Below are 25,319 nucleotides of genomic sequence, written 5' to 3' on the forward strand. Positions count from 1 at the left end.
GCCATACATAAAGCAATGAACGGCCGCCTTTACGTGCTTACGTTTTGAAGAAAACATTTTTAGCTGCATACGTTTTCTTTCAAATATTTGCGGTATATACAGTATGTGAGTATTTTGTAAAATGTTCTTTTCTGCCTATGTGAGATCAGCACAGGGAATGTGTCATGATAATAAGGGCACATAGAGCAAAGAATACTCATTTTGTTCTCAATGTCAAAAGCTAAAGCCTAATCTACACAACATTTACAGCAAAACACAAACTCTATCACTAACGAGCGTCACCCAGGCCATAAACCATCAACGGTGAGCATCCAACTATTAGCTAACTACTTCATTGTACAAAGTCAATTATCAGCCATTCCACCGAATCAGCAATTTGCTGGCGCCTTAATAAAACAAATGCAGAAAAAATTCCCATTTATGCATTTTGTGTTATTACTGTACAAAGAGGACAGCAGTGACTCACTTGTGGTCTGTGGAATAAAGAAATGTGAAGCGCATTGTAAATCCTTAGCATACGACCAGAACAGAGATATATACTAACACTTAATTTAGCATGTGTGCCTGGGCCAGTAAACAAATGCTATATATACAGTCTGAACTCCCTCTGCCTTTTGTGTGTGCAGCTAGAAAATATGCTTCTTTGAAGATTAGAATGTATATGTGTTTTTAATCCAGCAGTGCAGAGATGCTCTGCTTCCAGCAATTTACATCTGGATTCAGTTCTGTCACTCTGAGGAATTAAATAGTCACATTTCCACATTTTTTTCTTTCAGTAAAAAAAAAAAGATTAAAGAAAAACTTTGCATAATCAGAACAAATTGTTTTTGCTGGAGCAGATCGTTTTTTATACATGGTTGCACAAGCTGCGTAAATTGTTTTAGAACGAGGTCAGATGGCAAAGCCCTTCCACCCCTCCACCCACCTCTCCTCAGCCCCGCGAATGTTATACAGGCCCTTTGTATGGCGCTAACCCATCCGCCCTCCAGAGCACGCTTTTACTGTACACAAACTGAACGTGACTGAGTCACAACTTGAACATAACACAATGTGTGTCTATGGATGTTGCAAGGACCCATAAAGCCACTGATTTGGGATTTCTTAAGAAAAAACATTACAAGGCACTCTGTTCTATTACTCCCCAGCTGTTACAAATTCACGGCATCCAAAAATCCCTGAACATTTTTAAATAGCCCTATCTTAAATACCAGAGCGACGCAAGGCAAAGTTAGGAAAACAGTGTGGAAATGATAAGGATGATACTAGGACTGCTGCAATGAATTTTTTTTTTAACTTTCAGTACTAGAGATGCTGAACCTGGATCCCTGTGAGAACTTTAAAGAGGCACTATATTGTCATAGAGTGGAATGTAGTACATTAGTCAGGATACCCATTTTTACATTAATCATCCTGGTTTTAGCATCAGAAACAATTCCTACAGCTATCAGGGTTGTGGAGTCGGTACAAAAATCCACCGACTCAGACTCCTCAGGTTAGGATTCCACTGACTCTCACTCCTCTAATTTGCATATTACAATTTTGTTGATTGAAAGTATGTAACATGAAATGCATCACTTAACTGTCAACTGTGATGAATAGTGGAAAAGCCGCCGCGTGTTCTGACAGGAAGGCGGCTGATTCCGCGTCTGATGCGGCGGTTTGTCCGCGTCAGCATGCGTCTGGGTTATCTGGAACTAATGGTGCACATGGGAAGAATGGTGTGGGGGCCGCCGCGTGTTCTGACGGTAAGGCGGCGGATTCCGCATCCAGTGCGGCGGTTTCCCCGCAGCAACATGTGTCTGGGTTGTCTGGACCTAGTAGTGCACACAGATGAAGAGCTACGAGCGCATGCGCTGCAAGACAAGCTCTTTATATCAATAGGAGGAAGATCAGCTGATCAGGGCGGTCAGCTGATTCCTGCTAAGTCACTGATTGGTTGATGGGAGCTGGGCGGCGCTGTAGGGCGCTTTACTATATATATCTCCTGCTGTTCAGTTGCTGGTTGTCTGGCGTTGTGAATGCTTATGTGTTAGCACTCAGACCTTAGTCAGATCTTTCCTGGTGGTGGAACCAGGAGGACCTGGGAATCCATACTTAGCCAGTTACTGTTTATCATCTGTGTTATTCTCTAGCATAGTTCCAGGGTGTTGAGATCACGGCCCTCACACCCCAGACTAGGAATACTGTATATCATCTGTGTTATTCTCTAGCATAGTTCCAGGGTGTTGAGATCACGGCCCTCACACCCCAGACAAGGAATACTGTATATCATCTGTTATTCTCTAGCATAGTTCCAGGGTGTTGAGATCACGGCCCTCACACCCCAGACTAGGGATACTGTATATCATCTGTGTGTATCTCTAGCATAGCTCCAGGGTGTTGAGATCACAGACCTCACACCTCAGACTAGGCCTTGTTCTGATATCTGTTATGACCTGAAGCTTTCCTGACTATTCTTCTGATCTCTGATTTGGCACCTTGCATTTCTGATACACTGTTGCCGACCCGGCCTTCTGGCTGTCACCCCCCCTCAGGGCGTCCAGCCTTCCCGCAGGGGTCCCCTGCTCTACAGAGGGGACACTGCTCCTTATCAGTCAGGGACTCCCTCTCCAGGTGTCCTTGACTGCAGTAGAGTCTTCTCTACTTATTGGACCACCTGCTACCCCGGTGGTCCAAAGATTACTGTTGCACCAAAACACTCACACACTCAGGTGTCTAGAGGTTAGACATATTTGATTATTGACGATTCTGCAGATCCTCAATAATCAGGTATATCTGTATTCTTGGGGATACTGCAGATCGCCAAGAATCAGATTCTCTCTCTGGTTGCTGACACCAATCGTTACATCAACGCTTAGTAATTTTAAAATACAACTGAAGTGAGAGGGATATGGAGGCTGCCATATTTATACCCTTTTAAACAATACCAGTTACCTGGCTAGCCGGCGGATCTTCTGTCTCTAATACTTTTAGTCATAGACTAAAACTAGTCCTTGGCAGGAGTACTTGTCGAAGACAGGAACAAAGAACATCTATCAGGCCCTAGGCAATGTAACTGTGGGTACATGTAAGAGTGATGTGCAGGTACTCTGCAGGGGAATGAGGGGATTCTTCTTCTATTACACATTCTTCATGCACAATCTGAACCAGGTTTATGGGTGATAGACAACACCTCTGTATTCAATGTGCACAGCATTCTCAGTGGATTCCCTGCAGCTCTGTGGGGAGTGCATATGTAGAGTATAGTACCTCTGTGTAACAAAGTAAACCTGAGATAGATGAAATTAAAGTTTTATACATACATGGGGCTTCCTCCTTCAGGCTAATCAGTCCCTCGCTGTCCTCCTCCGCCACCTGGATCTTCTGCTATGAGTCCAGGTACTTGAGCCAGTCAGGCGTAGTGCGCATGCACACACTCCGCTGCCGGGAGCATACTACACCTGCGCAGCACTATTGCGCAGGTGCAGAATGTTCCTGGCTGTAGGGGCGGCACGCGGCCGGACTGCGCTGACTGGCTGAATTACTGGGACTCATAGCAGAAGATCCAGGTGGCGGAGGAGAACAGTGACTGGATTAGCTTGAAGGGGGCTGGAGGAAGCCCCAGGTATGTATAAAACTTTTATTTTCGTCCATCTCAGGTACCATTTAATTCGTAGTCACCAAACCAAATTTTAACAACATATCAAATTATTTGATGTCATGAGCAAAGGGAATGCATACATTTGCATAAATCAGCATCTACGCAGAATTATATAACTATCTCATTGACCATCTCTACTAGTGACACAGCTTAGATGTTATTTAGTATATATACTGTATAAAAGATTCCTGTGTACACATCATATATACTGTACAGTCACAATCAGATATGTATATCTTTATTGAAGCAGCACAAGTAACTATTTTTTGATTGGTTTATTTCATTTTTGTGGACTAAGCACAGCTATTACTGTATATATAAATTATTTATGATGACTATTATCTGAGAAATGAATAAAAATGGTTAATAGAGGCGCCAAAATAGGATAAGATGGGTTAAAAACCGTTTAAAAGGAGGGGGTGGGTGGATCCACTACCCTCACTAAAAATGACCAGGCTAAATCAAGCCGTAAATAATGCAAGAAAATATTTATTAGTCTCCAAATACAGTGCAACGCGTTTCACGGGCACACATCCCGCTTCATCAGGCAATTGAGGTAGGAGAACACCAGTGTAGGTCAATTGAAAGCTAGAGCGCCTCTGTCTGGTCATGATTTAGCCTGGTCATTTTTAGTGAGGGTAGTGGATCCACCCACCCCCTCCTTTTAAACGGTTTTTAACCCATCTTATCCTATTTTGGCGCCTTTATTAACCATTTTTATTCATATCTTGTCCACCCTGGGTGGAGGGGTGTTTCCCCATTTTTTTCTTTCTATAGAGAGCGACTTTTTATACCTGAGTGTGGTCAGGTGATAATTCTCCCCATCTGCTATTACAGTGGTCGCCTGCGTGGTGACCCACACTTGTGAGTATATTCTCATTTATATACCTTTTCCATATTGGTCGTACTTACTACACTAGATTTGGCTCTCGTTTTTTTCCTGTTTTTCAAGCATTATCTGAGAAATAGAACATTTATCATATTTTCTATTTTAATTACAGTTTAAATTCATTAGGAGTTGGAGTCGGTGCATTTTTTCCTGACTCAGACTCCAGGTACCTAAAATTGTCCCAACTCCTCGACTCCGACTCCACAGCCCTGATAGCTATAGCTATATATTGCTGTATATTCGTATATAGCCCCGCCCTCCCACTGGTGTCCCTGCCTAGGCTATTTAGCTATGCAGAATTCTCCTCCCTGAGCATTCTGGGAGACCAGGGCCCGTATCAAATTAACTTTTTCCACTAAGTTTTCTTCTAGGAGATAATTTTTCATCTTCTCTTTGACATACCTTTTAGCAATTTGTAATTAAATAAAGTATCAAAAAGTAGGCTAAAAAGAATTCTTAAAATGATTTTAAGTATTGTCTTGTGTGCTGAGGGTTTAAAAGGCATTTTATTTACAAGGTATGAAATTAATACCTAGGAGAAAACTCAGGACAAAAAGTTTATTGCATATGGGCCCAAGTATACATTTTATAGTTTTTTGGAACACAGAGTAAACAAACATTCTGCAATATAAAGGGTAAAATGTTCCTTATTGCGCACACCACTTGGTGACATTCAAGTCACCTATGGAAAATAAAAAGCTGACATAGCCGAGAAACTGTATGCCTTGTATGCTGAATAGTAGCAAAGCCAGATAGACCACCTGGGCGTTTGTAAAAGCCCCTCCAGACACACCCTTAGGGCCATATTCTATTGATGAACTCGCCAGTGCTAAGCACTGGTGAGTTCTTAACTTAGGCGATGGGGGCATCGCCTAATCTTATAAAACTTTAGACCCCCTCAGGTGGAAAAGAACTCGCTTGGGCGATATAATCACCCAGCGAGTTCTTAACACGTTATCCAAATACCCTTATCATGCCTCCGGGAAGTGATACTTCCCGGCAGACATGAGCGTTAGCTTAGACCTGCAAAAAGCAGGTCTAAACTGGCTAACGCACGTTGCCACCGCAGCATCTGGGGGTCTCCTTTAATAAGGAGACCCCCAGAGCTCCCCGTGGGGTCGCTGCACACTGTAGAAGCCCCCCATGTAGCTGCACCGGCACCCCTGCATACATACCGCTGCAGATCACCCGACGCCTCTCGCCGCAAAATGCGTCGTGTAATTACAGTGTACCTGACACTGTAATTACTGTACGCATAGAAGGAACCCGGGCAAAGCATCTTTGAATCTGCAGCCTGGGCTCCCCATTGGTCCGCTGTCTGAACCAATAAAATGGCTGGGTGTGTCTGGAGGGGCTTTTTACAAACGCCCAGGTGGTCTATCTGACTTTGCTACTATTCAGCATACAAGGCATACAGCTTCTCGGCTATGTCAGCTTTTTATTTTATTTTCCATAGGTAATACGCCCGGTAATAGGGAGCATCGCTCAGGCTTTCGCCTGAGTAATGCTCCCTAACTGTCGGCCATCGCGCGAAGGATATGGGCAATAGGATTTGCCGGTAATCCTCGCGCGATGGCAAGGTGATAAGTAGTTCGCATCTGCAATCTACTTATCACCTTGAATAGGATATGGCCCTAAGTGAGGATACACCACACTTCCCAAACCAACAGTGAAGGAGTTTTTACCAGATAGTCGCCAACTAGAACATCTGAAGCTGCAAATCAGATTGACAGGCACAGTTTAAATAGTGCTTTATAAAACATTCTGCAATGATGCACCTGCTAGCGGTAAAGATGTCACCACCTGTGATAAATTTCAGAATGTAAATCAGGGAAAGGAAAGATTTTACAATGGGCAAACACTGACTAAATAATTGATACATTATTATTGTAAAAATAAGCAGCTTTATTAATTTGATTATATTCACTACAGTTCCACTTTAGAAGATACCCGAGGTGACATGTGACATGATGAGATACACAGTGCCCAGCACACAAATAACTATGCTATGTTCCTTTTTATCTTTCTCTGCCTGAAAGAGTTAAATAGCAGGTATGTAAGTGGCAGTTCCTGTCTGAGTCAGACTACAGTGTGACCTTCACTGATAAGAAATTCCAACTATAAAACTCTTTCCTAGCAGAAAATGGCTTCTAATGCTGGGTACACACTATGAGATTTTATGGTCGATTTACTGTCAGATCGATTATTTCCAACATGTCCGAGCATTTTCGAAACGCTTTCCGTTGATCGTAAAGCAAATTGGACATGTTGGAAATAATCGATCTGACAGTAAATTGACCATAAAATCTTATAGTGTGTACCCAGCATAAGAACAGGAAAGAAATAAAAAAGGGTCAATAGTCCATAGATTTTAGCTCTGGCATACTTCAATGAATGTGTCATTGAGCAAAAACAATAAAACAGTAAAAACTTAAAAAGTAGATTTAAATATAAAATAAAACTGTCGAATATCTTAAAAAAAAGTCATTTTTTAGGAGAGGGAAGATAGATACAATTGTTTATTTCATCCGTTTATTTTCACCTCAGGTGTCCTTTAAGGACAAGATGTAAATATGTTTGGCAGAATCTCTGCTATATGCTACCTTACAATTGAATGCGCCTTTTAGCTGCCCAATTGACTGGAGTAAGTGCCTTCTGGTTGGTTGCAAAAAAATTGCAGCCGAATGAGAGCATTTGAAACTACACATTGATACCAGGTGTGGCTACTGCCTAGTAAAAAAAAAGCCACATTTCATGTCTGGGGACAGCTGCCAACAGCTCAGATGTGCCTGCAAGCAGAGCCACAAGGCAATTCTGGGTGACCATCAGCGGTGGGCAAAAACTGCTATCTTGCCTAGGGCCCCATTTCATATTAATCCTTTTCTGTATGCAAGGGACCATCACCAGTGCTGGACAGATGCAAGTGTCCACCAAATAAGGACTGGTTCACACGGGAGTCTGCCCAGCTTTTTGTGGCGTCGCATTTGGTGGCGTTGCGGCGGCAACGCGTTCGGGCTTTCAGCAGCCTCCGCGTAGCTTTCGGATGCGGTCAGCATTTTTCTTCCCCTAGGGGAACATTACCCATGGTGGTTAACTGCCCCAGGACGCTACATGTAGGAAAATCAGGACGCGAAAGCAGCATTCGCGAAAAAGCCTGGTACAATCGCTGCCATTCACTTGAATGGGTGCGTTTAACGCCAAGTCCCGAACGCTGGCAGTAAACGCTCCGCAGACGGTCTTCTGAACCAGCCCTAAAAAGGAGTAGCTGACATGCAGTTATGTGTACTGCTGTCAGCTGTTTGTGTGCGGAGCTCTTATTTTAAAAAAGAGCTCCTGTCTTTTAATGCATCTCTAATAATGGCAGTTTCCACATTACACTCAGCATTCTAAATGATTTCACAGAGGGTAGTAGGGTAGAGACCATTTGAACTTTTCTCTGCAGAAAAACCATAAACAAAGAAGAAACAATGAGACAGTTGAGATAAGAGCTTCAAAAGACCACAAACTTCTGCATAGATAACAACTGAAGTTTTTTTTAACTCTTCCTGTACTGGAAACAATATGAGACTTGTATCTCTGCTGCTAGTGTTTTATTTCTTAGCTGTACAACACATACTAATCATTATATCATAAGTTTATTTTCACTTCAGATTCCCTTTAAGCACCATTCTTTTCCTTTGCTTTTTTGAACATGGGTGATTAGATATCAACACATGCCACCAACTAGTTGAAACTGCATTTTGGGAAATGGAAGCATTCCCCTGCCCTTGACGCAGAGCAAACGGGGTGCGTTAGAGGCATTCCACATCTTGCCCTGCACTAAGGTTTCTGCTTTTCAGACATCAATGGGACCCCAAGTGTTCATTCAACCACCAGTTTGCAAACAGCAAAGTAGTAAAAATGTTTGCTTTATTTAGTGATCCAATTCAAAATCTTCACAGTGCCAGCATTAAATAGTTTCAGCAACATAGCCGGTCTCTAAATAAAAGACAATTATAGCAACAATGTATAATTATAGCACAGAAAATGTAACAACAGCGTGATGCACCTGCATGGAATAGACTGCTGTTCCGGACACTTATATGGCCACTGTATATATAGGCCTAATAGATCCAACGTAAAGGGACTGAAGTCCATATAATTTTGCCTAGCAATGTGTGCTGCAGGTGGATACATTTACTATAAACCGCTCGGAGGGGAAAAAGTTATATTGTCAAGAATGTAAATCACCATAACAGAAAACCAATGTGATACAGAAGTTATATTCCCCAACAGTCCTTTCCTGCACAGTTAGGAATCTCAGTCCCAATGGATCTATGTGATGAACACATTGCAGCTTACCTCCTTGCAAATAAGGGTGCATGAATAGGCCAATTAAAGTTGGAATAATTTATAGCCTGCAGCAGTTTACATTATTACTCATTGTAAGTCGACCAGTGAAGGAGAACATGGGGAAGTGAGGCTTTCATCTTCCAGTCTGACAAGCTAGTATCAACTTAGAAATATACAACAAATATGAGAATCAGAATCATCCTTATTTGACTAAATAAGTTTTCACTGAAACCTGAAGATACTTTTTTTTAAAAAAAAAGAGTTTGGCTAGGTTCACAGTGGTCAGTTGTGTTGCAGAAAATTTCTGCATGTCAACTCACTGCCCATACAATTCTGTGGGCCTGTTCACAGGGCCAGATTTATAAAAGCATTTCTTCTTAACCTCCCCGGAGTTCTATTGAGATCGCCAGGGAGGCTGCGGGAGGGTTTTTTTTTAATTAAAAAAAAACTATTTCATGCAGCCAACTGAAAGTTGGCTGCATGAAAGCCCACTAGAGGGCGCTCCGGAGGCGTTCTTCCGATCGCCTCCGGCGCCCAGAATAAACAAGGAAGGCCGCAATGAGCAGCCTTCCTTGTTTGGCTTTCCTCGTCGCCATGGCGACGAGCGGAGTGACGTCATGGATGTCAGCCGACGTCCTGACGTCAGCCGCCTCCGATCCAGCCCTTAGCGCTGGCCGGAACTGATTGGTCCGGCTGCGCAGGGCTCGGGTGGCTGGGGGGACCCTCTTTCGCCGCTGCTCGCGGCGGATCGCCGCAGAGCGGCGGCGATCAGGCAGCACACGCGGCTGGCAAAGTGCCGGCTGCGTGTGCTGCTTTTTATTTCAGGGAAATCGGCCCAGCAGGGCCTGAGCGGCAGCCTCCGGCGGTGATGGACGAGCTGAGCTCGTCCATACCGCTCAGGAGGTTAAACTGTTCTAACCAGCAGGAAAACTGTTCTGCATGATAATAAGAACCTACTTAATTCCTAGTTAATAGCGTCAGTTTAGCGTGCATTTCTAGAGCTGCACTTCAGTTAAGAAAAGTGAAAATCCATCCCTAAACTGCCACAGTCTAAGAAGTGCTTAATATCAGTTCTACAGATAGTGCAGCAGTGCAGGCTAGGCATGATTTGTGAAGTGCTCCTCTCCCCTGCTGCCAGGTGTCCTCTGAAGCTGTTCTGTGCTTAACCCTTCCTGTGCTGCGCATTGATGCAATACAGCAGATGTATTGGTTACCTCAGCAACAGCAATTTCCCTCACACACTGCAATGTCTGAGAGACCTTCTTAACTCCCCCTATTCCAAACAGTTTAAGAAGGAAACTGCACTATTCATAAGATGTCTCAGACGGTTCTGCACAGATTTCTAAAACACTACCAATATTTTGTCTCAGACACTCTTGATAAATGTCCCCCTCAGAGCCTGCTGACAGCAGATGTTACCTCAGCAACAGCAATTTCCCTCACACACTGCACTGCCTGAGAGACCTTCCTAACTCATCCTATTCTTAACAGTTTAAGAAGGAATCTGCACTATTTAGTGATTTCTTAGGATGTCGGAGACAGTTCTGCACGGATTTCTAAAAACCTACTAATATTTTGTCTCAGACACTCTTGATAAATGTCCCCCACAGTCATTATAACGTGTGAGTTATGCAACTGACCACTGTGAACCTAGCCTTTCACTAACCTGGGGTTTCTGCCAGCCCCCTGCAAGCCGCCCTGTGTCCGAGCTGTCCTGGTACGATCCTCCAATCCCCCGCCAAGGCTAAATTTAGATTTCGTTGACAAGCCAGTCGCCGAGCCACTGTGCCCGCATGCGTCCTCACTCTGTTCGCTGTCCTGCGCATGCGCAGGAAGTGGAATCTCTTCCTGCTCATTCACAGGGCGGCAACGTGAGCAAGAGCGAGGATGCGCATGGCCAAGGCCGCACAGACGCAGTGGCTATCAACTTGCAAATCCGCGATACTGAAACTTAGCTGTGGCGGGAGACCTGAGGATTGTTCCAGGACGGTGCGGGCACAGGGAGGTTGCAGGGGGCTGGCAGAAGCCCTAGGCAAGTGAAACTATTTTTTTAATGTATCTTCAGGTTCCTGTTAAAAGGAATTTGACTTGGCAACTGTTTAACAGACACAGACAATATGATAAAAGGACAAACAGTATAGATAATTACAAATCAAGGACAGTTTAGTAGTTAAAATAATTGCAAAATTGGATGAATCATTCCAGTTCTATGCAAAAATGTTTTAAAGTAATAACAGTTTCAGAATTAGTGCAGTTCTGCATTAAGTAGGGCTACCATCTGAGGGAAGAAGCTGTTCCTGGAAGTTTTTGTTGCAACTGACCGCTATCTCACTCTGAAAAACAGAAGATGGAGTGAACAGGGTGATAGTGGCCAGATGTTATTTTGGTCGCTCTCTTTCTGCACGTGCTAGTAGTGTAAAGATCCTGCAGGGAAGGCCATCTACAGCCAATGATTCTTTCTGCTGATCGAATGATGCACTGCAGTCTCACCTTCTCCTGTACAGAGCATGAGCTGAACCAGACAGCTATTGATGATGTGACAACTGATTCAATGTATAAAACTTCACAGTTGCTTTCTGTAATATGCCAAAAAATTTTCAACTGTATTACATCCTGTGTTGTCGTTTCTTGATGAAAGCTGCAGTATTGCTTTCCATTTTAGGTTGTTAGAAATTAGGGTCCCAAGGAATTTGATTGACTCTACTTGGGTCACAGCAGATCCCTTTATGATCAGTGGGAGGAGCTGGGGGTTAGTTTTCCTGATATCTACTGTCATCTCCATGGTCTTAACACATTAAGTTCCAAAGTGTTGCTGCTGCATTAGGAAGAAAGCTGTCCCAATACATGCCTTTATGCAAACTCATCCCCATTTCATATGAAATGAACTACTGTCATCTACATACTTCAGAACCTTTACAGGAGTATCTGTGGAGATGCAGTTAAAGGGACTCTCATGGGCATGCCTTTAAGACTCTGATCAGTGCTGCAAAGTACTTAAGGATGCATACCTTTCTGTAGCTTGTGCTCTCCTCTTTCATTTGATACCTGAATCTTTCTATATCAAATAGTTTTCGTGCGATTTCAATTTAAAAATCGCGGCTGCCATCTCGGCTATGTTATAACTTCCTGGTCACCCCTGTCTGCTCTGTTAGAGGAGTGCATCAATGAATGAAGCAGGAAGAGGAAGTGACACGCATGGCCATTGCAAGAGGCTCCAACAGAGGGGTCATAGCACAACTTTGTTGGAAGTCGTCTGGCTTAAAGGCATGCCCATGAGAGGTGCTCGGAGTCCCTTTAATGGTGTACAGTAAACAAGAAAAAGCACACAGCCCTGAGGGGCTCCAGTACTGACTTACTACAGAGTCTGAGGTATGTTTTCTCGGCCTGGCCTGCTGTTTCCTGTCAGTCAAGAAATTGGCCAAAAACTGTAGACAGAAGGAGCACTCACAAGTATAATGGAATGGTGGGCCTAGACCTGCACCTCAGTACCGTTAGGGGCCAAACTTCCAGTAAATCCAAAAAGGTCGGCATCACCAATTGTATTAAAGCTCAATTACATTTATTTAGTCAAAAAAGCAGAAAAAAACCATCAGTCTAGTGTTTTGGACTTTTGTCCTTTATCAAGCTGTGTATAGGTGACTTAATACACCTTGGGATAAAAGAATAGTCATTTAGTTATTTTACTAAATTTAATCCGTTTTCCGTCAATGCTAGCCATGTCAAAATTATCACATAATTATTAGATCGATCCATTTTAGATCGATCCATCTACATGGCTCAGAATCGAGCCGTGTATTCCCAGCATTAGGCCTGTAGGCAAATTGCAGAGTCCAGCAGGAGAACTGTGATGGATCTAAGAAAAGCCATTATCAGATTTTCAAAGACTTTCCTGACCAATGATGTCCGGGTGATCATTTAGACATGTGGGTTTTAACTTTCCAGGAATAGGTACAATAGTTGCACATTTAAAACAGGTAGGGATCACTGAGAGTGTCAGCGATGTTAAAAATGTCAGTGAAAACCGGTGCTGGCTGGTCAGCACAATATTTCAAGCCTGTGGCAGAGGCAGAGTCTAGACCTGCTGATTTCTTAGTGTTTTGTCTTTTCTATGCTGCATGTGTCATTTTACTACATACGTTACCACTGGGAACTGTGAGAAAGAGAAGTCTCTCAATTAGGGACACAAACAGATTGGTCCTAAGTAAAGGGAAGGAGTAAGCGCTGCTCTGAAAATGGATTTTTTTTTCTCTGCAAAAGACAGGAGGACTCTGCCTGGAGAAGATATCTGGTACAGAGAATATTGTACATGCTTGCAGAACATGCATGGGTTCACGTGCAAGAAGCACCTCCTGGTACCCAGATCTACTTAGCACCTACTGGAACTTAGCACCCACTGCTACTTGGCACACATTGCTACTTAACACACAGTGCAATTTGGCACCTAATGCAACTTGCCACCCACTGCATTTTGGTACCCACTATGTACCATCTACTAAATCTTGGCACCCACTGCAGCTTTACACACAAAGTCAACCACTGTAGTTTGACATACAGTGTTATTTGTCACCCATTTCATCTTGTCATGTACTGCTGCTTGGTACCTACAGCAATGCAGCAACCACTGTATCATGGCATCCCATGCAGTTTGGCACCTATTGCTCCTTAGCACCCACAATTACTTGGCACCCACTGCTGCTTAGCACTCAAGAGTTATTTGTTACACGCTGTTACCTGGTACCTAACTGTTACCTAGCAGTCACTGCTATTCGGGACCATATCTGCCTCTGACATGAATATACCAATCACTTCCTGCCTGTAATTAGTATCTACCAATCATTACCTGGATGCCAATAATTTCTATTAAACACTATCTGCCTGCTAATGGTATTTTTTTTGCCTGTGATTGATACTATCTTGTTGTCATTAGTAATATCTGCATAGTAATATCTGCATATCAATACTTGTAACTGGAAATATCTGGATGTCATTAATACATGAATATTACTGTATTAGTAATATTAGTAATATTTGTCCATCACTGGACTGTTGTGACTGTTGTGCTTGCTTAGTTACTATGAATTGTTGGTGGGTTTTTTTATTTAAATTTTGCAGTCTGCATGTAGCTGTGTGGCACTGTGACATTCTAGCTTGTAGCCCAATAATGCATGGCTAGGGGAGTGTGTGGTATAGTAATACAGTACCCCCAGCATGCAGTCACAACTCAGTTTTATAGTGAGCCCAATATATGGCCCAGGCCAGAATCCATTTTATCATGTGCTGCATATCTGTCCCATCTCTAGTGCCAAGGTGTGCTCCAAATATTCTGGGAACCTATCAATACCTCGGTCAATTATTCAGAAGATAGCACGTGTATTGGATGCAGTAATTCTATGGTTGCGTCATTCTATTATACTAGCTTACAAAGCCTGTCGTTCCAAATAGGTCAGAAACAGCCCCACCTGGAAGAACCTATTGCTTTCAGCGGTGGACCTCAAACTTACTCATCATCCTACATAATACATCAACCAAAGGCAATCTCAAAACATTTCAGCTTTTGAAAGACAACAATAATGACAAAGACAAATAAGACAAATGACAAAGACAAATAACACTTACGGTATACCGCGCTTTTCTCCTGGTGGACTCAAAGCGCCAGAGCTCCAGCCACTAGGGCGTGCTCTATAGGCAGTAGCAGTGTTAGGGAGACTTGCCTAAGGTCTCCACCTAAATAGGTGCTGTCAGAGCTTCATAGATAGATAGCATTGCTAATAAAATCTTATTTCTACTGATGATTACTAACTTCACACATGGATAAATACATTTAGGTTTGGTTCACACATAAATCTGTGCATTTCCGGTCCAGTACTGTTCTATCACTTTTGAACCAGTTTTCTATCAATTTTACCTGACTGGACCGGAAATGCACACCTTTTATGTGTGAACACAACCATAGAAACCCATACAAAACTGACAGGACTGGACTGAACCAGAAATATACGGATTTATGTGTAAACACAGCCATAATCTAGATTGTTTACAGCTGTTCTGATGCATCGTCAAAAGATCTGAAGTGCTAGACCATCTTGGTCCAATACATCATTCCGTTTCTTACCCCAGTCATTTGAAGCTGTTGTGTTGTACACTGTTTGTTGTCCCTCCTATACCCTCCATAGCAACAGAACATGACCCTAGACTGTGGCTTAGCAATGCGTCTGTACAGCACTCAGTCCCAAACTGTTGTGTGAGCGATGGTCATTTTGCATATGCATGCAACTTTAGTTCTTTATGAATTCCCTCCCTTTTATGCTTTTCTTTAGCAACGGAACAGAAAACATTATATTCCTTTCACATGGTTGCTGTACTAAGTGCTCCCCAATCTTAACCCAATACTTGTTTTTCGTGGTTACCAAAAGCTTCAGCACATGTCTTGTTATGGGTTACTACGTATCATTTCTATTTTCACAGCCTTGATAACTAAGCCAAAACCTTTAGGATACACAATGTAAGGAGATACATTTTGTTCAGTGATTGAGAGCTAATATCTAATTTACAGCCAAGGACAGTATAACTACTTTCTTCCATGTTGATTTCCTTAGTCCTCTTTCAGACTGATGGGTAAACTGTGCACTTGTTGGGCAGTTTAGCCCCCATCTGCCAGGCACCCAGCACCTTTCGGCTGCAATTTAATGCAACCAAATGGCAGCGCAGTGTTCTCCCCAGGCTCTTTTAGCCGGGTGCTCCACCCGGCTAATTTTGGTGACCACCCGGCTATCATCGGCTCACCTCCTCATCCTCCTCTTATGCTGTAAGCAGAGTTGTGCAGAGAAGCACCGAACCTGCATTCTCCCCCACCCGGCTACTTTTTCATGCCACCCGGCTGGAAAAAATTTCTGGGGAGAACACTGGCAGCGTTTGGAACCCAACACAGGTCAGTATTTGACAGTTACTCAGCACCAAAAAAAATTGCATCTAAGCACAGTAGCCGTGCTCAGACGTGATACAATAGAGTGGCCGCCTATCCAATGCTTATGCCAAGCGCTAGTAAGTGCCTGGCCAGTGGATGCCAGCAGCTGACAGGCGGTGCAGTCACTGTCTTCAGCCCCCTGTGTGAAAGTGGCCTTAAGTGTACCTGATGTGAACCTTGTGTATGAATACACATACTTACCTAAGAAGAGGGGAGCCTCTGGATCCTATAGAGCAGAGCTCCCCAACCCTGTCCTCAAGGCCCATCAGCAGTACATGTTTTGCAGGAAACCACACACATTCACAGGTGGGTAAATTAGTGTCTCAGCAGAGCTGATTAACTATCCCTGTGGATTTCTACAAAACATGCAGTGTTGGTGGGCCTTGAGGACAGGGTTGAGGAATACTGCTAGAGGTTTCTCACGTCAACCTCTGGTCCCCTTTTGCCAAGAATGGACCCCCAGAACAATTCTGGAACCGAGGTGAGACCTGTGGAAGCTGCCATATTTATTTCCTTTTAAACAATACCAGTTGCCTTGCAGTCCTGATGATTTTTCAGGTCAGTAGGGTCTAAATCACACACCTGAAACAAGCATGCAGCTAATGTCAGATTTGTCATAGACATTTGCTCTTCATGCTTGTTCAGGGTCTATGGCTTAAACTAAGTAATAGAGGCAGATGATCAGTAGGACAGCCAGGCAATGTGCATTATTTATTTGTCAGCCTCCATATCCCTCTCACTACAGGTACCCTTTAAAGTCTGACTGACGGCCAATACTTAATATTATTTATACTTCTGAACATGAACAGCCACAACGGAGAAGTCAGCACCTACCAACCAAGGTGACATGTGCTTTGGCCACCAACCTCCTGCCCCAAGGAGGAACGAAGTGGCAACAACTCAAAAAGGACCCAGCACTGCCTCCGTAGTATATGTCTATCTTATTAATTCAGGCATGTGTAGTTCCAATAAATACACATAGATCAAGCCAAAAACATCTGAACCCGAACAAAAATTTCCCATGTACACAGTCCAGCCCCTGGACACGTTACTTATAACCGGCCAGCACATCTTCATTCCAGCTAGGCAGGTCTGTAGTGCACTCACTGTTCACATTGTAACATGTAAAGCATTGTAGCCATATAACCCTATACAAAGCTGTTTCCCCATTCAGCAATGTTCAGCATTCCTCTATAACACAACACAGCCAAGGCTGATATAGGGGATGATTGCGTTAGGTTGGAGAACAGTGGAGACCATAACTGATCCAGCAAACGTTAACTGGATCCGCCAGGCGAATCGCTCAAGACCAGTCTTATCACCCGAACGACAGTCTGTACATACGCCCGATTTGGCGTGCGGACGACTGAACGTCGGGACGTTCAAACGACCCATCGTTCGGAAAAATCTGACTTGTGTATAGGCCTTAAAGCTACTAGGTGACAAAGATCAGTGTCGGTGCTGCATATAACTGCGGTCACACAACTGCGAATTTACTTTCAGCAGTTTCACATATTCTGATATGATGCATGTGAGGTTTGTAATAGTAGACAATTTAAAAATTCAGTCCAGGTTTGATGGATCACGTATGTTCTGCAGTGCTGTGAATTTCACTCTGTAGGTCACCTACAAGCACTGGTTTAAGCCATGTCCACACTTTCAATCAATGCCACCTGAAAAAGATTGTTGCGGGTACGTTTTAGAAACATTGTAGGAATAACCACTGTACAGAAGAAGGCACAGTGTTCTGCAGCCTGTTCTGCTTTATGAAGAGGGAGAGAAAGACTAGTGAGAGGTACCCCTCAGTGGACACTACAACAGAAGAACAATAGAGGTCAGCTGTAAGTGGTCCAACATGTGGGATCACTAACAGCATCATCAAAGGTGAAAACAAAACTATTGTTTCTTCATAGTCTTACAAAGGCAGATGCTAAAAACAAAGAAAAAAAACCATGAAAACAAAACTGAAGCAAATCAACCAAACAAGTTTCAGACAACTGAAGCAATGATTTTAAATTATTGCTCTAAGTAAAAACGGATCCACTTTTGCTGCAATCTTCGTTGCGCTTGCTGGTTCAGACGGACGTTTGGAGGCGTCGCATTCGTTGGCGTCGTGGCGGCAATGCGTTCGGGCTTTCAGCAGCATTCGCATTGCGTTCGGATGCGGTCGCGTTTTTTCTTCCCGTAGGGGAACATTACCCGTCGCGGTTAACCGCCCCTGGAAGCTACATGTAGCTTCCAGGGGCTCCTTGAACGCCAGGGAAAATTGGGACCCGAACGCCGCGTTCGTGTAAACGCGCGTAAAAGCTTGGTACAAACGCTCCCATTCACTTGAATGGGAGCGTTTAATGCCAAGCTCCAAACGCTGGCGGTAAACGCTGCACAAACGTCCGTCTGAACCAGCTAGCCTTTCACATGCCCTAAGGGCTGGTTCACAATGCGGCACTTTTCAGCAGCGTTTCAGCACTTTGCTGATTGCCAGCGATCAGCAAGGAGCTGTGACAATGTATACCTATGGTACCATTCTCAAATGTATAAATCGCAAACGTGCTGCAGGCAGTATTTTGGCTGCGATCCAGATGCTATTCTTGTTACCCTGAATGAGAATCGGAAATCGGAATCGTCTAAAAATCACCGAAAATTAGCGCCGCAAAATTCCATTTTGCGATCTGAGTGTGAACCACCTTAAGGGCCCATTCGGCAATGTTAACTATATGGCAGTGATCTCACTAACGTGATAGCCAGCGATTCAATCACCGGCGATTCGCGATTAGTGCTAAATGCAAAACGTGCTACATGCAGCATTTTTAAGAGTTTTGAGCGATTGCAGTCCAGTGAAAAATACATCTTTATCGCCTAAAAATCACTAGCATTTTGCGTTTGTAAGTGTGTACAGGACCTAACGCTGTGCCTGCAGTGCTCACTGAAGCTGATTTATTAAGACAAAGGCAAAAATAATCAGTGCAGAAGTTGCCCAAATCAACCAACCAACTTTCAGGATTTTGATTGGTCGTTTAAGTAACGGTGTGTAAGCACGTCCTAATAAACTCATCTGAGAATCGAGTGTTTGTACAGGTGTCCCTGGAGTGTGTCAGGAAGTTTTATTCCTAAGTATACAATCCTTTGAGGGACATTCATATACCTCATCCAGCCAGTGTGAATAAACCTGGAGAGTATATACACACCTTCACCTATATCTGCTCAGCTATATAGAGAGTATATACACACCTTCACCTATATCTGCTCAGCTATAGAGTATATACACACCTTCACCTATATCTGCTCAGCTACATACAGAGTATATACACACCTTCACCTATATCTGCTCAGCTATAGAGTATATACACACCTTTACCTATATCTGCTCAGCTATATACACACCTTCACCTATATCTGCTCAGCTACATACAGAGTATATACACACCTTCACCTATATCTGCTCAGCTATAGAGTATATACACACCTTTACCTATATCTGCTCAGCTATATACAGAGTATATACACACCTTCACCTATATCTGCTCAGCTATAGAGTATATACACACCTTTACCTATATCTGCTCAGCTATAGAGTATATACACACCTTTACCTAGATCTGCTCAGCTATATACAGAGTATATACACACCTTCACCTATATCTGCTCAGCTATATAGAGAGTATATACACACCTTCACCTATATCTGCTCAGCTATATACAGAGTATATACACACACACATCCCCCTATATCTGCTCAGCTATAGACAGAGTATATACACACCTTCACCTATATCTGCTCAGCTATATAGAGAGTATATACACACACCTTCACCTATATCTGCTTGATTTCAAGTGGGAAGATCAGAGATGTTCCAGACGGGCATTTTAAATGAGGGCTTCTTCTTCAACACACACATTTTATCATTCCAATAATTTGTATTAATATGAAGTGATTCTCCTGACCCCATTCAGCTTACAAAGAGAAAACAATTAAAAAATCTATAAGGTAACTTGATTATGCCACAAAAACTACCAATGCTCAGTGCATCCTGCTCTTATACACGGACCTGCTCTTTTACACGAACCTCTCATAAGTGGTTAAAAAGTGTAAAAACTGTGTGGTTATGTGTTAAAATAACTTGTATCCATCTCCTCATGTCAACACAGTCATAAATAATAATGTAGTTGAGTAATGTACTCACATAGAGACCAGTGTGCTTGTCACCAAAGAATGTAAAGGCTTTTGAGATAGGCAGTAGTCCTGATCCACCATCATCTTGTCTTCTGGTTACCGAGTCACCCTCTTCAGGACCAAAGGGGTAGAAGTCTGACAATGGTACATAGCCATAGCTTCCAGAAAATACATACCACAACAGCAAGACCTGGGCCACTGACCCCATTCCCAGAGGTGGCAAAACCGACCCTGGTCAGGGTGATCCTGCTGCAGCCAGGCAAGTCTTCTAGCAAGCTGGTGGTAACCCAACCAAGCTACCCCAATTCAACTCTGACCCACTACTACTTGAGACTCTTCTCTTTCATACTATAGTGCAATCCTAGCATCATCATGCATAGTCTTCGGGAGCTGTGTAGTTCTAATAGTATATAGTGACAGCTTCACGAGTGCCTGCTATCTGCCAAGTGTTTAAAAGGATGCAATTTGTGTCCGCCTGCCTTCCATCTCCAGCATTACTCATCTAGCCTCAAAGTGAACAGAATCCCCTCTAACATCTCTCAAAGTGCACAACCCCCCTAGCCTAGGTTTTCTCTGCATTATATCTCATTAACCCTATCCCTGCACCATGATCCACCGAGATGTGGCTGGACTGCCCCTCAACGCTTATCCAATTTATAGTTCCCTTGGAACACTCTGTCGCTCTAACCCTATAGGACACCTGGGAAAAAAGGCTGTCCTTAAAATACCCCTAAATTAGGATGTCCCCACACTAACCCTGAGCAGGGCTGCCCTTGGAATACCTGTGTCACCAGTGTTTCAGACTAATTCCAGTCTATGCCTTTACAAGCATTCACCCTATCACTGTGGTACACCTCTATAGGGTGCCCCTCTGCTGCCTGTCACTGTGGCACACCTCTATACAATGCCCCTTGCTGCCTGTCACTGTGGCACACCTCTATAGGGTGCCTCTCTGCTGCCTGTCACTGTGGCACACCTCTATACAATGCCCCTTGCTGCCTGTCACTGTGGCACACCTCTATACAATGCCCCTTGCTGCCTGTCACTGTGGCACACCTCTATAGGGTGCCTCTCTGCTGCCTGTCACTGTGGCACACCTCTATACAATGCCCCTTGCTGCCTGTCACTGTGGCACACCTCTATACAATGCCCCTTGCTGCCTGTCACTGTGGCACACCTCTATAGGATGCCCCTCTGCTGCCTGTCACTGTGGCACACCTCTATAGGATGCACCTCTGCTGCCTGTCACTGTGGCACACCTCTATAGGATGCACCTCTGCTGCCTGTCACTGTGGCACACCTCTATAGGATGCCCTCTGCTGCCTGTCACTGTGACACACCTCTATAGGATGCCCTTCTGATGCCTGTCACTGTGGCACATCTCTATACAATGTCCCCTGCTGCCTGTCACTGTGGCACACCTCTATAGGATGCCCTCTGCTGCCTGTCACTGTGGCACACCTCTATAGGATCAGACCAGCCAAGCCAGTCTGCTCTGTATGCCAACCCCCTTATTCTATTCTTTCCATATACTACTTATGTGCCAGTCAGTTCTTATACTAACTCTCTCCCTATACTACCCTTCTGCTACTTTGTCCTTATACTTTCCCTGTGCTATCTTGTCTCTGTATAAACCCCCTAGCTTGTTTCTGTAAAACTCCAGCCAGCCTATCCCTAGAGTTACTACAGTGGTAGTCAGTTCAAATCCTACCCCTCTGCCAGCCTGTACACTACCCTTCTGGGGGTTGTCCCTATACTGCCCCTGTGCCAGTCTTTCCTTGTGCTAGCCCTCTGCCAGCCTGTCCTGCACTACCTCTGTGCCAGCCTTTCCTTGTACTATTCCTGTGACAGCCTATCCTGCACTAACCTCTGGTAGCCAGTCCCTGCACTGCCCTCTGCCAGCCTATCCTGCACTATCCCTTTGCCAGTTTGTCCTGTACTGCCCCTCTTGTAGCCTGCACTGCCCTTCTGGTTGCCTGCACAGCCTCTGTGCCAACCTTTCCTTGTAGTAGCCCTGCAACAGCTTATCTTGCACTACCCCTCTGGCAACCTGTCCTGCACTGCCACTCTGACAGCCTGTCTTGCACTGCCACTCTGACAGCCTTTAGTGCAATGCCTCTGTGCCAGCCTTTCCTTGTACCAACCCTATGGCAGTCTAGCCTGTGCTGCCCCTCTAGTAGTCTGTCCTGCACTGCCTCTGTGCCAGCTTGTCCTGCGCTGCCCCTCTGGTGGTGTAGGTAGAGTCAGGCAGGCAGAGTTGCCCAGGTTAGCTATGAGCGCAGCCCCTCAGCGCAGTGTCTCCAGCAGCCTATGTCACTTCCTCGCACTGTTCCCTTTGTAGCTCGCTACTCTCTCTCTACACTACTCTGGTCCAATCTTCCCGTGCAGCCTGCAGCACAGTGACACTGAATTCTCTGTTCAGAACTTACTGGGGGATTCTGTCCCCTCCCCCAATACTCTAACAACCCCCCGGAATGAGAGGTGGGGGCCCCTACCAATCAGCGCTGATCCTGTCCTTGCTGACGCCGTCTCTTAAAGAGCTCTGAAAGGGAAGAGGTTAATATCAAAAGTTTGGAGAGGAGCTCAGGAATGTGTGGGACCTTTTGCAAAGCATCATGGGAATCGCAGTCCCAGGACTACATTGAATATACGTGCACCGGGGCAGAGGATGCTTGAGCTGTGCTGCTAGTTCAGTGATCCTCCACAAGTGTTCTCCTCTGCTGCCCTATGGCTATGGGAAGAATAACCTCGGGGGATGCCTAGAGAATCCCGCTCATTAACCCTTTCTGCTCTCTCCATCATACTGTCCTCACCTCAGGCTGAAATGAACTTGGCTTTCATCTGAACCAGTCTTTTCCTGATGCTCTTGTTTTTTTTCTTTTAATTCTACTCAATTTTTGTACATGGAGAGGATGCAAACAGAACAGTGCTTGTCTGCAATTCCACCTGCTGCCTGTCACTGTGTGAAACCTCTATAGGATGCCCTCTGCTGCCTGTCACCGTGGCACACTTCTATATGATGCCCCTCTGCTGCCTGTCACTGTGGCACACTTCTATAGGATGCACCTCTACTGCCTGTCACTGTGTCAAACCTCTAAAGGATGCCCTCTGCTGCCTGTCACTGTGGCACACTTCTATATGATGCCCCTCTGCTGCCTGTCACTGTGGCAGTGGCACACTTCTATAGGATGCACCTCTACTGCCTGTCACTGTGTCAAACCTCTATAGGATGCCCCCTGCTGCCTGTCACTGTGTCAAACCTCTACAGGATGCCCCTCTGCTGCCTGTCACTGTGTCACACTTCTATATGATGCCCCTCTACTGCCTGTCACTGTGTCAAACCTCTATAGGATGCCCTCTGTTGCCTGTCACTGTGGCACACTTCTATAGGACGCCCCCTGCTGCCTGTCACTGTGGCACACCTCTATAGGATGCCCCCTGCTGCCTGCCACTGTGGCACCCATCTATAGGATGCCCCTCTGCTGCCTGTCACTGTGGTACACCTCTATAGGATGCCCTCTGCTGCCTGTCACACCTCTATAGGATGCCCTCTGCTGCCTGTCACTGTGGCACACCTCTATAGGATGCCCTCTGCTGCCTGTCACTGTGTCAAACCTCTGTAGGATGCCCTCTGCTGCCTGTCACTGTGTCAAACCTCTATAGGATGCCCTCTGCTGCCTGTCACTGTGCACACCTCTATTGGATGCCCTCTGCTGCCTGTCACTGTGAACACCTCTATACAATGCCCCTTGCTGCCTGTCACTGTGGCACACTTCTATATGATGCCCCTCTGCTGCCTGTAACTGTGGCATACCTCTATAGGATGCCCTCTGCTGCCTGTCATTGTGGTACACCTCTATAGGATGTCCCCTGCTGCCTGTCACTGTGGCATATCTCTAAAGGGTGTCCCTCTGCTGCCTTTCACTGTGGCACAATTCTATAGGGTGCCCCTCTGCTGCCTGTCACTGTGGTACACCTCTATAGGATGCCACTCTGCTGCCTGTCACTGTGGCACGCCTCTATAGGATGCCCTCTGCTGCCTGTCACTGTGGCACACCTCTATAGGATACCCCTCTGCTGCCTGTCACTGTGAACACCTCTATACAATGCCTCTTGCTGCCTGTCACTGTGGCACACTTCTATAGGATGCCCTCTGCTGCCTGTCATTGTGGTACACCTCTATAGGATGTCCCCTGTTGCCTGTCACTGTGGCACATCTCTAAAGGGCGTCCCTCTGCTGCTTGTCACTGTGGCACACTTCTATAGGGTGCCCCTCTGCTGCCTGTCACTGTGGTACACCTCTATAGGATGCCACTCTGCTTCCTGTCACTGTGGCACGCCTCTATAGGATGCCCTCTGCTGCCTGTCACTGTGGCACACCTCTATAGGATACCCCTCTGCTGCCTGTCACTATGGCACACCTCTATAGGATACCCCTCTGCTGCCTGTCACTGTGGCACACCTCTATAGGATGCCCTCTGCTGCCTGTCACTGTGGCACACCTCTATAGGATACCCCTCTGCTGCCTGTCACTGTGGCACACCTCTATAGGATACCCCTCTGCTGCCTGTCACTGTGGCACACCTCTATAGGATGCCCTCTGCTGCCTGTCACTGTGGCACACCTCTATAGGATGCCCTCTGCTGCCTGTCACTGTGGCACACCTCTATAGGATCCCCTCTGCTGCCTGTCACTGTGGCACACTTCTATAGAATACCCCTCGGCTGCCTGTCACTGTGGCACACTTCTATAGGGTGCCCCTCTGCTGCCTGTCACTGTGGCACATCTCTATAGAATACCCCTCTGCTGCCTGTCACTGTGGCACACCTCTATAGGATCAGACCAGCCAAGCCAGTCTGCTCTGTATGCCAACCCCCTTATTCTATTCTTTCCATATACTACTTATGTGCCAGTCAGTTCTTATACTAACTCTCTCCCTATACTACCCTTCTGCTACTTTGTCCTTATACTTTCCCTGTGCTATCTTGTCTCTGTATAAACACCCTAGCTTGTTTCTGTAAAACTCCAGTCAACCTACCCCTAGAGTTACTACAGTGGTAGCCAGTCCAACTCCTACCCCCTCTGCCAGCCTGTACACTACCCTTCTGGCCAGGGGCGTAACTAGAAATCACTGGGCCCCCCTGCGAATCTTTGGATGGGGCCCCCTCCTGCCAACCCCCTTCCCCCCATGCAGATAAAAACTGACCAGACAGCAGTGAAGACTGCAGGCATTTTGTCTATCAACTACATTAGTGTCTGTGATAAACGCATGTTTTCACACATTCAGACAGACATGGTGTGTAGAAAACGCATAGCAAAAACC

The 25,319-nt window shown here is 45.1% G+C and overlaps 1 protein-coding gene across 10 annotated transcripts in view; it reads right to left on the reverse strand.

Moving 5' to 3' along the window:
* The window catches only part of SNED1 (sushi, nidogen and EGF like domains 1), a 222,570-nt gene extending 197,570 nt beyond the window's left edge, over positions 1–25,000 (reverse strand). For 4 of the 10 annotated variants that reach the window (XM_068280641.1, XM_068280638.1, XM_068280637.1 and 1 more), the window contains exon 1: positions 20,007–22,477. In XM_068280641.1, the coding sequence (XP_068136742.1) occupies positions 20,007–20,204 (198 nt within the window). In that variant the 5' untranslated portion in view covers positions 20,205–22,477. Of the gene's footprint in view, positions 1–20,006; positions 22,479–24,823 lie in introns of those variants that run through there. The other 6 variants (XM_068280642.1, XM_068280633.1, XM_068280636.1 and 3 more) reach the window with 5 other exon arrangements.
* Between the last annotated feature and the right edge of the window lie 319 nt (positions 25,001–25,319).

This window comes from Hyperolius riggenbachi, chromosome 4 (genome assembly GCF_040937935.1).
Source record: "Hyperolius riggenbachi isolate aHypRig1 chromosome 4, aHypRig1.pri, whole genome shotgun sequence".
Lineage (NCBI taxonomy): Eukaryota > Metazoa > Chordata > Amphibia > Anura > Hyperoliidae > Hyperolius > Hyperolius riggenbachi.